The 13,430-nt window shown below is 40.6% G+C and overlaps 1 protein-coding gene across 11 annotated transcripts in view; it reads left to right on the top strand.

The window, feature by feature from the left end:
• Positions 1-13,428, top strand: part of SERAC1 (serine active site containing 1) — a 266,492-nt gene extending 253,064 nt beyond the window's left edge. For 10 of the 11 annotated variants that reach the window (XM_064598300.1, XM_064598297.1, XM_064598294.1 and 7 more), the window contains 7 exons: positions 4,035-4,185; positions 6,036-6,177; positions 7,216-7,310; positions 8,544-8,641; positions 10,135-10,317; positions 11,383-11,526; positions 13,097-13,428. In XM_064598300.1, the coding sequence (XP_064454370.1) occupies positions 4,035-4,185; positions 6,036-6,177; positions 7,216-7,310; positions 8,544-8,641; positions 10,135-10,317; positions 11,383-11,526; positions 13,097-13,233 (950 nt within the window). In that variant the 3' untranslated portion in view covers positions 13,234-13,428. The remainder of the gene's footprint in view (positions 1-4,034; positions 4,186-6,035; positions 6,178-7,215; positions 7,311-8,543; positions 8,642-10,134; positions 10,318-11,382; positions 11,527-13,096) is intronic. The other variant, XM_064598302.1, reaches the window with a different exon arrangement.
• Positions 13,429-13,430: the final 2 nt, after the last annotated feature.

The following is a 13,430-nucleotide window of genomic DNA, read 5'->3' as shown; positions in this document are numbered from 1 at the left end:
GTCTTCTTTTTGCTCTTTTCTCCTTTTGGGACCTCAGTCATGGATATTAGATCTCTTGATTCTGTTTTACAGGTCGTTGAGACTCTCTTCATTTCTCTTCAAATATTTTTCTTTCTCTGTGTTTTACTTTGGATAATTTCTGTTGACTTATCTTCAGTTTCTTTAATGGGATAGAGCCTTGATCAAATCAGTATTTTATTTAAAAAACCCACAAAACACTCTTCCCCGAACTGAACCCTGGCTCTTATCCCAAGTCTTTCATCCTCTTGGTGATTTCAGTATCTACTGGACCAGCCCACTGAACACCTTGGTCTCTCAGTTCCTTGACCTTCTCATCTCCATCGACTTCCTTCTCTGCTCCTGATTATCTAGTACTACACTCCCATGCCACACCTGGATTTAGTCATGGCCTGAAACCACTTCACCTGCAAAATCAATAATTCACCTCTCCGAGCACATCCTCCTCTCATTCAAGCTTGTTTTTGCATCTGCTCCCACAGTGGCTGGTTTTATTCTCTCCAGGAATTTTATCTGCTGACCCCTTTATTTTCTCCCAGTCCAATCGTCTTCTTTATCCTCACTCCCCTCCTGACGCAGTGTATATATATTCCGTGGTCCATTATTTCATTGACGTTTTCTTCAGTGCCCCAGAACTCCCTTTCTCTTCCATCCTCTGAGCACACCCTTGGTCAAGACCACAACGCTACAGAAAACCTCCTGGCTGCGGCTTCTGTGGCTGAGCACAGAATCATAGCAGATTGGCCATCACCTTCAATTTCGTTCAGCAGTCCTGTTTCTCCAGGCAGTCTGCCTGAACATTCCTAGCAATGATGATTTGAACCTCCTCCACATCCTCAGAGTTTCCCCAGACTCCGTCCCTCTCAGCAGGTGACGTCTCCTACTTCAGTGAGACAGCTGAGACCCTGAAAGGAATTTCCCTCCGTTTCCTGCTACCAAAACCAAACCGGTCTTCCCCTTTTCTGCTCTTGATGATAGGAAGAGGGACATCTCTTATGAGCCCTCCAACTATACCTGGCTCCTTTCACTGTCTCAGGGATTGCCAGTCTTTTCTCATCTGCGTAGTCAGCGGCTCCTTCTCAACAGAACTCTTTGATCGACACAGATTAGGGGACAGTATGAAGAACCACCTAAATTTGCAGCGCGACACAACACCCCCCTGCTTTTTCACCCTCTCTTCTGCTTTTGATTTTATATCTAAACTTTTCAAAGTTATCTATGCTTCTTTTTGCTCAGCTCCCATTATTTCTGAATATTTCAGTTTGAATTCTGCTGCTTTACCTTGTATTTTTTCCTTTAGGCATCCTGTATCTTTACCTATATATATAGGTGTGTGTGTATGTGTGTGTGTGTGTGTGTGTGTGTATATATATATATGTATATATATATGTATATATATAAATCTTAATAGTATCAGGTCTGTAACTTTTTACCATTCAGATTTACAAAAGTTAAAAAGATACTGGTAATAGCCACTGCTGATTGAAGGTGTGTTAAAACTGCACCTCTCATATATTGTTGGTGAGGATGTAAATTGATTCAGTTTTCTGATAGGCACTTAGTAGTATTTATTAAAAGAATGTATATACCATTTGACCTAGTAATAATACTACTAGGACTCTCTCCTACCTCAATACTCATGGGTGTTCCTAAAGATTTGTGTATAAAAATGTTTATTGGACTGGTGTTTGCAGTATGGAAAAAATAGAAACAACCTAAATGTCTGCCAGTAGGAATAATGTTAAATAAACAATGGTATACTCAAATTATGTTAAATGCTGTAGTTAAAAAGAAAAGTTGATGTATGTGGAGAGCATTCCAAGACATAATACTGAAGTACTAGATTCAGTCACAGAACAGCAGGAATAGTACGATTCCATTTAGGCAAAAAAAAAGCAAATAGAGCTATAGTGTATATGTAGAAGTTATAGGTATAGGACTGAATTTTTAAAAAGGTTTGGAAGGGTCACCACCAAACTTTTAACTCTAGTTACTTTTGAGGATATAAGTGGAATTGGGAAATGATGGGAATGGTAAAGTGGGACTTTGATTATTAAAAGCTATTTTTAAATTGTTTTTATAATTATCTTGTATTCAGATGTTACATAATTTAAAAACACTGAATCTTAAAGACGCGTTTTCCAAGGGGCACTTGATGTTTTGTAAAAGGTGAAGCATCTCAGCATTGTGAAAATACTTTGTCAACTAAAAAAAGCCATAGAAGTGGCTTGTGCCATGATTTCTCTTGTGTTTCCTTTCTTGGGACTCCATTAAAAATAAAGCATAGGGGCCCCTGGGTGGCTCACTCGTTAAGCGTCTGCCTTTGGCTCGGGTCATGATCCCAGGGTCCTGGGATTGAGCCCCGCATCGTGCTCCCTGCTCAGCGGGAAGCCTGCTTCTCCCTCTCCCACTCCCACTCCCCCTGCTTGTGTTCCCTCTCTTGCTGTCTCTCTCTCTGTCAAAAAATAAATAAAATCTTTAAAAATAAATAAAGAGAAATAAAGCATATTTTTGTATGTATACCAGTAATATACCTGTATATCTTTATAGGTAGAATTTTAAAACATTCTTATTTGTTATTATAAAGCTTTCTTTAACACATTTGGAAGGGGCATTTTTTGATATTACAAATTTGAATATTGTTAAAGAATTATTGGGCCTGAGACTTCTTTTGGATTGTCATCATACTGATGTTCCAACACTTCGGCCACAGAGCAAGGGAGGAGGACATGGGATAGCTGCTTTGTACTGAGTGCCTGCTGGACTTGGTAAGGGCAGTTTTTATATGGATTAACTTATTAGAACCTTCTTTCAGCCCAGGGAGCCAAGTAACTTAACTGAGGTTCCACAGTAAGTAAGTAGGGGACAGAAATTTTGAGCCCACATCTCTGCCCTCAAGGCCCATGTTGTGTTATTTTAAGTTATATAAATAAAATGGGAATAGATTCTCATGGTAAATACTTCAGAGAACATAGGTACAGCAAAAAAAGTTAAAACCATCTTTATTTTTTTTTTAAGATTTTATTTATTTATTTGGCAGAGAGAGAGCACAAGCAGGGGGAGCGGCAGACAGAGGGAGAAGCAGGCTCCCCACTGAGCAGGGAGCCAGCAGCAGCCTTGATCCCAGGACCCTGAGATCATGACCTGAGCTAAAGGCAGACGCTTAACCAACTGAGCCACCCAGGCACCTTCTTTTTTTTTTTTTTTTTTTTAAGACTTTAATATTGTCTAGATTCATCCATGTTGTTACAAATGACAAGATTCCATTCTTTTTTAAGGTTGGGCAATATTCCACTACATATATGTACCACATCCTTATCCATTCATCTGCGGATGGATATTAGGTTGTTTCCCTGTCTTGCTCTTCCACATTATAAATAATGCTGCAGTAAACACAGGGGTGCATATATCTTTTTGAATTAGTGTTTTCTTTCTTTCATTTTCTCCTAGTAGAGGAATTACTAGATCATATGGTAATTCTATTTTTAATTTTTTGAGGAACCTCCATACTGTTTTCAACAGTGGCTGCACCAATTTACATTCCCACCAGCAGTTCCTTTTTTCCCACATCCTCGCCAATACTTGTTACTTCTAAGCAAGCTCATTATTAAGAAACCACTTCTTGTGTGTATTAAAGGCTGCTAGTATGTCTGACAATCAGGATGAAATAACTAGTATGAAAACTTACTGAGTTTAGTAATTCTCGCTAAAAGCAGAATATCATATTCTTATTGATGACATCTCTAGTAATTGCAACCTTTGTTAGATTTTCTGAATAAAGGAAATGGCTCTTAAACCCCTTCTACCTTCTTTGAGACCCCCATACAGGGTACCTGGCTTGGGGCCTCATGTGCTGTGGGGTGTGGAGAACCTTAGTGCAGAATGCAGTTGGAGTATTCTTTCTTTTTGTGAGACGGATGCTGGAGTCTGCCTTTCTCCCACCATTTTCAGTCAAAAACCGCTCAAGGGTCAGATGGAGTAGTGTGGGTATTGAAGGGGTTTGTTCTCTTCACCAGGTTGGGTTTCCATACTGGCAGAGGCGATGAAGTCTCACCACATTATGGAGGCCTCACAGGCCGCCAGAACCCTGGCTAATCTAGACCGAGAGACTGTGCAGGAAAAATACCAGGATGGCGTGTACGTGCTTCAGCCCCAGTACCGCACAAGGTGAGGGGTCACACGGTCGCCTGGTCTCCTCTGGGGGGGGGGGGGGAGATAAAGCCCAAGGGGCTGATCTGTTCACTTTACTTCTGCATAGTTCAGATGTTAAATACCTTATAAATAATCCCGAGAACCTTACTAACTGACACCGTTTGTCTGTAATAACCTCAGAAGAATTGCGGGCTGTCATGGAAGTACGGAACTAGCTAAACTAACCAGTGTGATTTCATACTGAGGGCTGACCTTCAGTAAGATCGCATGCACCTCTTGTAATGTGGCCCCCCCTAAACTTCGTAATGTATAGTTCTTTGTTTCACTACTTGTTTCCTGCAGATTTGAGTTAATAGCTGATTTGGATTGTAGAGGTTGGTTTGGATGGGAGGAGATAGGACATCCTGTGCAGGCAGCCATATTGTATTAGCCTGGTTCTGGAACTCAGAAGGACTGGACAAAGTTTATGCAAGGTATAAAATCGTTCACTGGAAGGAGTAAGTTGTAATAAATTTGACTCATGCTCCTTAAGATTATTTCTGGTCACCATTTCCAGTTGTATCATTGCTGAGATAATAAATATAAGAAGGACCACAGTGAAAAAATTATATGTTTCTTGGATTTTTCTCAGTACTTTAATAATACCTCAGAAAATAGGAAAATCATTTAATTGAAAAATGGATTTTGTGGTTAATTCCAATTTATAAACAAAATAATATGGAAATGTATTTTATACGTGTTGCATAATTGTGTGTGTACTATAAATAGCTTACAAATCATATGCTATCTACAGTTTCTAAAAATGTTACATCTAAGAACATCTGGGTGGCTCAGCTGGTTAAGTGTCCAACTCTTGATTTCGGCTCAGGTCATGATCTCAGGGTCATGAGATTGAGCCCTATGTCGGGTTCTGTGCTGGGCATGGAGCCTGCTTAAGATTCTCTCTCTCCCTCTCCCTCTGCCCCTGCTCTCATATTAAAAAAAAAAAAAAAAAAAGTCACATCTAAAGACTATGAATTACTAGGGCGCCTGGGTGGCTCAGTTGGTTAAGCGACTGCCTTCGGCTCAGGTCATGATCCTGGAGTCCCGGGATCGAGTCCCGCATCGGGCTCCCTGCTTAGCAGGGAGTCTGCTTCTCCCTCTGACCCTCCCCCCTCTCATGTGCTCTCTCTCTCTCATTCTCTCTCTCAAATAAATAAATAAAATCTTTAAAAAAAAAAAAAAGACTATGAATTACTTTAAAACTTCATTTTTTTTTTTTAAGATTTATTTATTTGAGAGTGTGAGTGAGTGGGGTGGGGGTGGGGCAGAGAATTTCAAGCAGACTTCCTGCTGAGCATGGAGCCCTACACGGGGCTTAATCCCTCAACCCTGAGATCATGACCGGAGCCGAAATCAAGTCAGATCCTTAACTGACTGAGCCACCCAGGGGACCCTAAAATCTCATTTCTGGTAAACATTTATTTCCTTGGTAAGTTTATAAAAATCTTTCATGCATGCTCAATTTGAAACTACACTAGCATATTCTTATTTAATTTCTTAAATACTTTATAGATTTGTGGAATATTCTCATGAAATTCTTTGGAGGGCAGTCTATGACATGTCACTTCATTGGTTATTAAACTCATTACAGTTGACTTTGGTTGGTCCAGCTGGCTAGGGCTAGCTGTGTCTCCATTCTTGTAGAGAGAGCATCGAGCACACTCCATGTATGTCTGCCTTACCTGTGCTTACACAGCTTGCCTTCATCGTTTTATTTCCTGTATGTACACTTGCTGAGCACCAACCACAGAGTAGTAGGTAGACTCTTACCAAAGCAGTAATGCATTTATTCTGCTTCTTTTTAAAACTCTCTCCCCCATCAGTCAGCCCATTAAAGCAGATGTCCTTTTTATTCATGGCCTTATGGGAGCAGCATTCAAAACGTGGCGCCAGCAGGACAGCGAGCAGGTTCTAACTGACAGGATTTTAGAGGATGAAGCCAGGTATACCACGTGTTGGCCCAAGGTAAGGAAGGGCTACCTCTGGTCGGCCACCCTCTTCATGACGCGCAGTGGTGTCTCTGGCTATTGAAGCCCGCATTCTGATTTGCTTATTTTTCTCTTTTTCCTGGGATGTTTCTACCATGCAGTTTTTCTGTCCATTAGAGACACTTGTAGTATGTTCATGAACAGCTGGGCTCGTCACCCTGCCTTCTGTTGTGTCATTTCTGGTTAGGGTGTGGGCTAGAACTCTGGAAGAATCGTTCATTGAGTAAAAAACTGGCAAGAACCAATATTCGTTCACTCCTATTAAAAATACAACAAATAATACACTGCTAGTTCTGTGATTTTAATAATTATAAAAATAGAAATACTTTGAAGAGATATTCAAAGTATTTCTATTATAAGATAATTCTACTTTGGATTTCCTTGGTGATATTTCTTCTAAGAGCCTTAACTCTGGGATGAACGCACTGCACGCAATGTACCCAAAGCTCGGCGAAGAGGGCTATCTATGCCTGTAGTTTCCAGGGCTTTGTCCCACCGTAGCTTCTTCACCTTCATGGAGGCTATCGTGCAGAAAGAATGGTTTGCACTTTGTCTCTGGCAACACTGACATATGGAGAGGGCTATCGGTCCTGGGTCCACAGACGGAACCGTGGCTGTGGTTATAGCATCTCTGCGTTCTCCGCTTGAATCTTCAGCCGTCAGATGGTGCCATCTGTCCTGAGATCATAACTTTCTATTAAATGCTTTCTAAAAGCCAATTTGATTTGGACTCCAAAAACTCCTTGCTTTTGGCTATATAACACATTAAAACTGAGAATATTCTCTTGAAACTCGCATTGGCTTTATGCTAAAAATATTGATGCCTCCTTGTGACCAGAGACATAAAAAAATAAAATGCCAGAACCGGTTTTCTAGTCACCTTTTAACTTTCTTCTAATGCAATGTGTTATAGTTGTCCGTATCAGTGGCCTTTAGTTACAGGTGTCAATCACTAGCAAACAACGGGAGCAGTGGAAATTCATGTATGTTCTTTTGTACCTTACATTTTGTGTAGACATGGTTGGCAAGAGACTGTCCTGCTCTCCGAATTATATCTGTGGAGTATGACACCAGCCTTAGCGACTGGAGAACGAGGTGTCCTATGGAGAGGTAACAGAGGGGACACTGTGGACTGGGAGGAAGGGCCAGGGTCCACGACCCTCAGGGATTGAGGGGAGCTTTACCTTTTGATGCCACAGACAGAATTTTTTTATGAAAAACCTTTTTTCTCTTCCTTCTAGAAGGAGTTAGTAATATATAAACAGTGAACTAGTGTAAGGCTTGGATCTAGTGTCAGTGTTGGGTTCCTGAAGTGGTTCATTTATAATTATTCTATTAGTAAGGACCACGGATTCTACAGCAGAATCTCCTTTACTCCCAGAAGTAAACGTGAGGCTTTTTGCTTCTGTGTTCGCAAGTGTATTGGCTACAGGAAGCAAAGGAAGAGATGCTGAGCAATGTAGGCTGCCTCTGTCACTTGCATGTCATACATGCTGATTGTGTATATAGGAAGAGGAGCACTGGACCTCTGGGCTCTGGGACCTGGATGGTAGCCGATTCTGCCTGTGACCCACTATGTGGTCTCAGGTCATCTAACTTGTCTGGGAAGCTTGGTCTGCAAGTTGAGAGCGTTGGTTGGAATCACTGGTACTAAGCTGAGCATTGTCTCTGAACGGCCTCCGCGTAGGTGCCAGGGGGCAGGAGCTCTGGGGTCCTTCCCCATTGCACCAAGAGGAGCTCTGACAAACCTTTATTGCAAGGAAAGGATTTTATAGATAAACAGTTTGAAACTACCAGAGTAGATCGTTTTGACTTTCCCTTTTAGCCTGAAAATTACTTTGAATTTTCTGATTCTAAGAGCTTTCTGGTATTTCTAAATAAACCAAAATGATGAAAGCTTAATGTTTGCAGCATAAGTACAAGTAGAACTAAGTAGAATTGCAGCTTACCATGTAGGTGAGCTCACAGCAGACAATGCAGCATTATTTTCAGGCCACATCATGACAAGAACACACATCCTAAGTGGTCGGGGCAGTCGGTGTGAGATCCAGCTTGTAAAAATTGCCAGATGCATAATAGATGCTCAAACCCTGCTTGTTTAGTAAGTGAATGGCTTGTTCTGGGCCTAGATATTCCCAGTTATGCCACTGTGACTAAGTTAGAAACGGGGAATGAGCAATTGTAGAAATCAAACAGAGTAGGGGTATTCCTGACCCCAAAATATAGTATGTAGTATTGGCCCAATGAAAGTTCTTGCCTTAAAAACTTGGATAGTAAAATTGTGGGGGGGGGGGTGCAGAATCAATAGCCTCATATAATGCCTGCTGTTTTCATTTTGTTCAGAAAGTCCATTGCATTCAGGAGCAACGAACTTCTAAGGAAGCTCAGAGCGGCTGGTGTTGGGGATAGGCCAGTCATTTGGGTTTCACATAGCATGGGAGGTAAGTATGTTTCACTTTTGTGAAGCCAGCACTGTGAGGTTATTGTCAGCTAGTGGGGCTCACCTGTTACCACAGCTCCCTGTTTCACTTAATACTGGCCCCTTTTCCCTCTAAATTAATGTTTTTGGCTATAGCTAAGAGTTTTTAAATGACTACTTTCCTTCCATCCTAATTGTTTTTCTACAAGGGGACCACTAGTAACAAACCATGTCAAAGGAACATGTGGTTGGCAACGTAATGCTTTCATATAGTGATAATCAGTGAATATCAGAAGCAGTCCGTGGCTCATATAAGCCTGCCTGGTGAATATCCCTCAACATTCCTGGCTGGTCCCTGTGCTCTCCTTTCTTCCCTGCATCCCCGAGCATTGCAGAGCCCACAGCCCCAAGCCTGCTGAGGGGGAGGTGTGATGGCAGATGTCTGCTCTTTGGGTCCTGGTGTGTGCTTGCTAAGTGACATCTGCTCCTCTCGGCCCACTCCCCAGCCCATTCTCACAAGAGATGTTACCATCCGCCTTGGAGAGGGCCTTGCTACAGCCTCTGGCCTAGTTTATCTGATGAAACGCTCGGGATTGCAAACTCTGAGGTGGGGCTCTTTGCTGAGAGAGAGGTGGATGTAGCCCTTTGTGTCCACAGAGATCCACGGTTACCAACCATATAAGTGACCTCTGTGTTGTATTATCAGCTTCAAGCCCAGGGTGGGGAGATGGAAGAGATGGGGCCTTCCTAGGTGCATTTTCCTACAGAAACTTTGTTTTCCATGGTGGATAAGCTTTATGGGGCTCTGTCTTTTTTGAATATTAGTACTGCCCTAATGTTGTGGTCATTAGTGGGCCACTGGGGACAGGATAGGGACACATGGTGCTGCATATTTACTTCATTGATGGACACCCAACATAGCAATGCCTAGTACTCCTTCTAGGAGATAGTGTATTCTATGATAAAAGATCTGTCTAGGGTGAGATTTCTAGATTCTAGAAGAGATTTCTAGATTTCTAGAATCTCACCTGTTTGTAGGCTTGTATTATATACAGTTGACCCTGAAACAGCATGGGGATTAGGGACACTGACTTCCCTGTGCAGTCAGAAATCTGCCTATAACTTTTGACTCCCCAAAAACTTAGCTACTAATAGCCTACTGTCGACCAGAAGCTTTACTGACCTTAATATGTTTTGTATATGTATTCTGTATGTATTCTTACAATAAAGAAAATGTAAAGAAAATCGTAAGATACATTAATAGTACTGTATGAAATCCATCATGTGTATAAGTGCATCCATACCATTGAAACCATGCTCTTCAAGGGTCCGCTGGATTCTAGGTCAGCAGTATTACCAAGTGCTAGTATTTTAAGGCCCTGTGTGTTGGACTCTAGAGAATTATTTAAACTTTAAAGAAAACATCTCTTTTTGTGTTGTTCCCCACCTCCTTTTGTTTTAGAATAATGGAGGGAAGAAAAAGAGCTTATGCATTGTTTTTCTTTGTATGGCTAGGTCTTCTTGTCAAAAAGATGCTGCTGGAAGCCTCTAAGAAGCCAGAAATGAGTACTGTTATAAACAATACCAGAGGAATAATTTTTTATAGCGTTCCTCATCATGGATCCCATCTGGCTGAATACTCTGTTAACGTTCGCTATCTTCTTTTTCCCTCTTTGGAAGTCAAAGAACTCAGCAAGGGTAATATTTATGTTCTGTCATGAAGGGGAATTGGGATTGTATTAATATCAGTTATACAGGAGAAGGAGAAAAGAAGACGGTTTCTAACTTGGCTATATTATCCCATTTTATTATTTATATACAAATTGTGTTTAGACTATCATGGAAAATTTTTAGTTTGGGCTTGATTTTTCTTTGATACCTTTCCTTAAGGTATCAAAGGTATCCTCAAATACAATTTTAATACTATCTTAAATATTTAAAATTTTAAGTTATGTCATGTTTTAAGGATTATTCCAAATTACCAATGAACTGTTTTCCATGAGTTTGGAAAATCAACTGTTAAAATATAAACAGACTTAAGATTTTCAGGATATTAATTATAACATACTTATTTTGATTAATAATCAATTTGGAGGCCCTGGCTGAGCCTTTAATATGCTAGTTGTCTTTTTGTTCATATTTTCTCTTTCTTCTGCTTTATGGAGAGTTACTTTTTATATTCTAAACCTTCTATTGAACTTTATTTTTTGCAGTCAAGTTTTATTTTCCAGAAGCTCTTTCTTGTTCTGATTCTTTTGAAATCATTCTAACAATGCTAATTAGAGTTTTTTCTTAAGTTTCTTCACTGAGTTCTGTGTCTTCTGTGCCCAGGTGTTTTGTTTGCTCACTGGGTCTCTTTTAGGTTGTAAGCTATCCTCTAGGGTCTGGTATGTCTTGGTTGCCTTTTCCTAGTTGAGGATGGGGGGCAGGCCCTCTGTGATTATAGACAGTTCTTGTCGATGGGAGGCTGTGCTTTAGGGTGAAGGTTCCAGCCAGCACACTGAGGGACCCCAGTCCCACATACCACATTGCCCCGCATGCTTATGGTCAACCAGTAACATGTGAAGCCTCTCCCTCGGCCTGCCGGCCTCTATCAGTTCTGCTGTGGCTTTAGCTCTACTCTCATCTTAATGACTTCATAGGAAGGAGAGAAAATAAACAAGTTATTATCTTGAACCAGAACCCTGATTTTCTCTTTAGTACATTTTATTATAAATTGGGTAAACAGAATTTGTCACAGTCTTGTTTTCTGGAATTTTACAGATTCTCCTGCACTTAAAACACTACAAGATGATTTTCTGGAGTTTGCTAAAGACAAAAATTTTCAGGTGCTGAATTTTGTAGAAACACTGCCAACTTACATTGGTAGCATGATTAAACTGCATGTGGTGCCCGTGGAATCAGCAGGTACTCCTTCTTTTGAAATTTGTTTGCTGTTAGATGCCTGGTTGGTGGTACCTATATTTAATCATAAACAACCCATTTTTATATTCAAGCTTCTCAATTTTAGGAGACAGTTTATATGAAGATCTAGATTCTATTATTCTTTTCAGCTATAGATTAAAATTTCTCTGCCAACATACAACCTTGGCATTACTCCTCCTTCCCTTCATTTAGCTGGCAGAGGTTAATTGGCTGCCTCCGTGAGCTCTGTTGTATTAAGAATTCAAAGACCTTCTATCAGCTACAACGAAAGGGGCATTTAACACACTGATAATTGATTTGTTAAAGCTTTCTCTGTGCAGCTAAAGGTGTGAAAGCTTTAACAAATGAAAGATTTTTTTAAACATTTTTTTCCATTGGAATCTTAGATGGGGGATATTCAAGCAACAATTTCTTTTATAATCCTGGAGTTGAAGGAAATAACCAATACCTTTTACTGTGGTGTGTTATAATGTAATATAGGCTCTTTGAGGTAGGGCCCAAATCTTAATTCTCTTTATTGACTCCTGTATTAACTCAGTAATAGTAATAGTAGATAACCCACACATTTCCCTCCTTGAAATGCTTTTCTCTCACCTGGCCAACCTGATGACCTCTGAGGCAGGATTAGGTGCTGTCTTAGTGGCACTCGGCCATACTGAGAGCTCCCAGGGACAGTGGGAATCTGGAGTGCCTGCCAGATGGTTCTTCAGCCTGTATAACAAGTTTTGTCCTAACTCCATTATGTATTAAATACTCTGTAGTAGAACCTAAAGTGGCTTTACCACAAAGTAATACGCTGTACAGTGAGGAGTTACTATTTAGTAGTTGTAGAACTTAAAAAAAGGACTTTGGAAGCTTGAAGCAAAAGTAAAGGTAATACTGTGGGCCACCTGTTTGTCGCTACAGAGCCTTGTCATAATTCTGTCTGCCCTTTGGGGGTCATGAGGAGGTTTGTCTTCCCTTCATAACCACCACCTACATTCCTTACCTGGCAGTCCTCACCTGGCAGTCCTCACCAGGACCTCTTGTCACTTCCATCTAGGTGCACTTTGTTAGGCTGAAACATCAGAAACTCAACTAGATCTCTCAAGCACTAAATCATCTTCCCCGTGGCAGAGTGAAGAATGGATCCTATGTGAGACATTCCCATTCTTGTCATCAGGACAGGGGAGCTCATTATGAAGTATAATAATATAAACTCTAGAAAAAGAGGTGGTTAAAAAGTGTGGAATAATGTAGTAGTAACATGCATGTGTATAAAAGTTTTGATGATGATACTGCTCAGGTTCTGTTCACTATTAAATTAGGAAGTAGGCCAGATTACATACAAAGAATTTATGAAAAGCTTAAAATTAGACCTACTGAGAATCCATTCTCATGTGATTAGTCACATGTAGTTTAGCTGTGGTCAAACTTCCAGTTCCTGTATCTTTTTAGAGTCCCTTATCACAACCAAATCACCATTTAGAACTATCCATACATCTTCTTTCAGTATTGACAGGGGACGTCTAGATTTTTACTTAGATTTTATTGATATTTTTGTTTTCTTCAGATTTAGGCATTGGAGATCTAATTCCTGTGGATGTTGACCATTTGAACATTTGTAAGCCAAAGAAAAAGGATGCTTTTTTATACCAGCGCACCTTACAATTCATCTGTGAAACTTTAGCCAAAGACCTTGAAAACTGAGTTATCGTCTTCCATTTTGCAAGAAACTCGGTGTTCTGTTTCTCTTTTTAAGCTCTGAGCAATCATGCGAACATAGTCACTGTGGCATCGACGTGGTCTGGAGCATGTTGCAGGCAACAGAATATGGTTCTCAGTTCATGCACTGTAAAGCACAAACAGAGTGGCAATCAAAGAATGAAGGGCTAGACTGGATTATT

The sequence above is a fragment of the Mirounga angustirostris genome, unplaced genomic scaffold (assembly GCF_029215605.1).
Source record: "Mirounga angustirostris isolate CCGP_5_RB_7025 unplaced genomic scaffold, mMirAng1.0.hap1 SCAF_8, whole genome shotgun sequence".
NCBI classification, from domain to species: Eukaryota; Metazoa; Chordata; class Mammalia; order Carnivora; family Phocidae; genus Mirounga; species Mirounga angustirostris.
The sequence above is the reverse complement of the archived record's forward strand: the minus strand, read 5'-3'. Positions and strand labels throughout refer to the sequence as shown.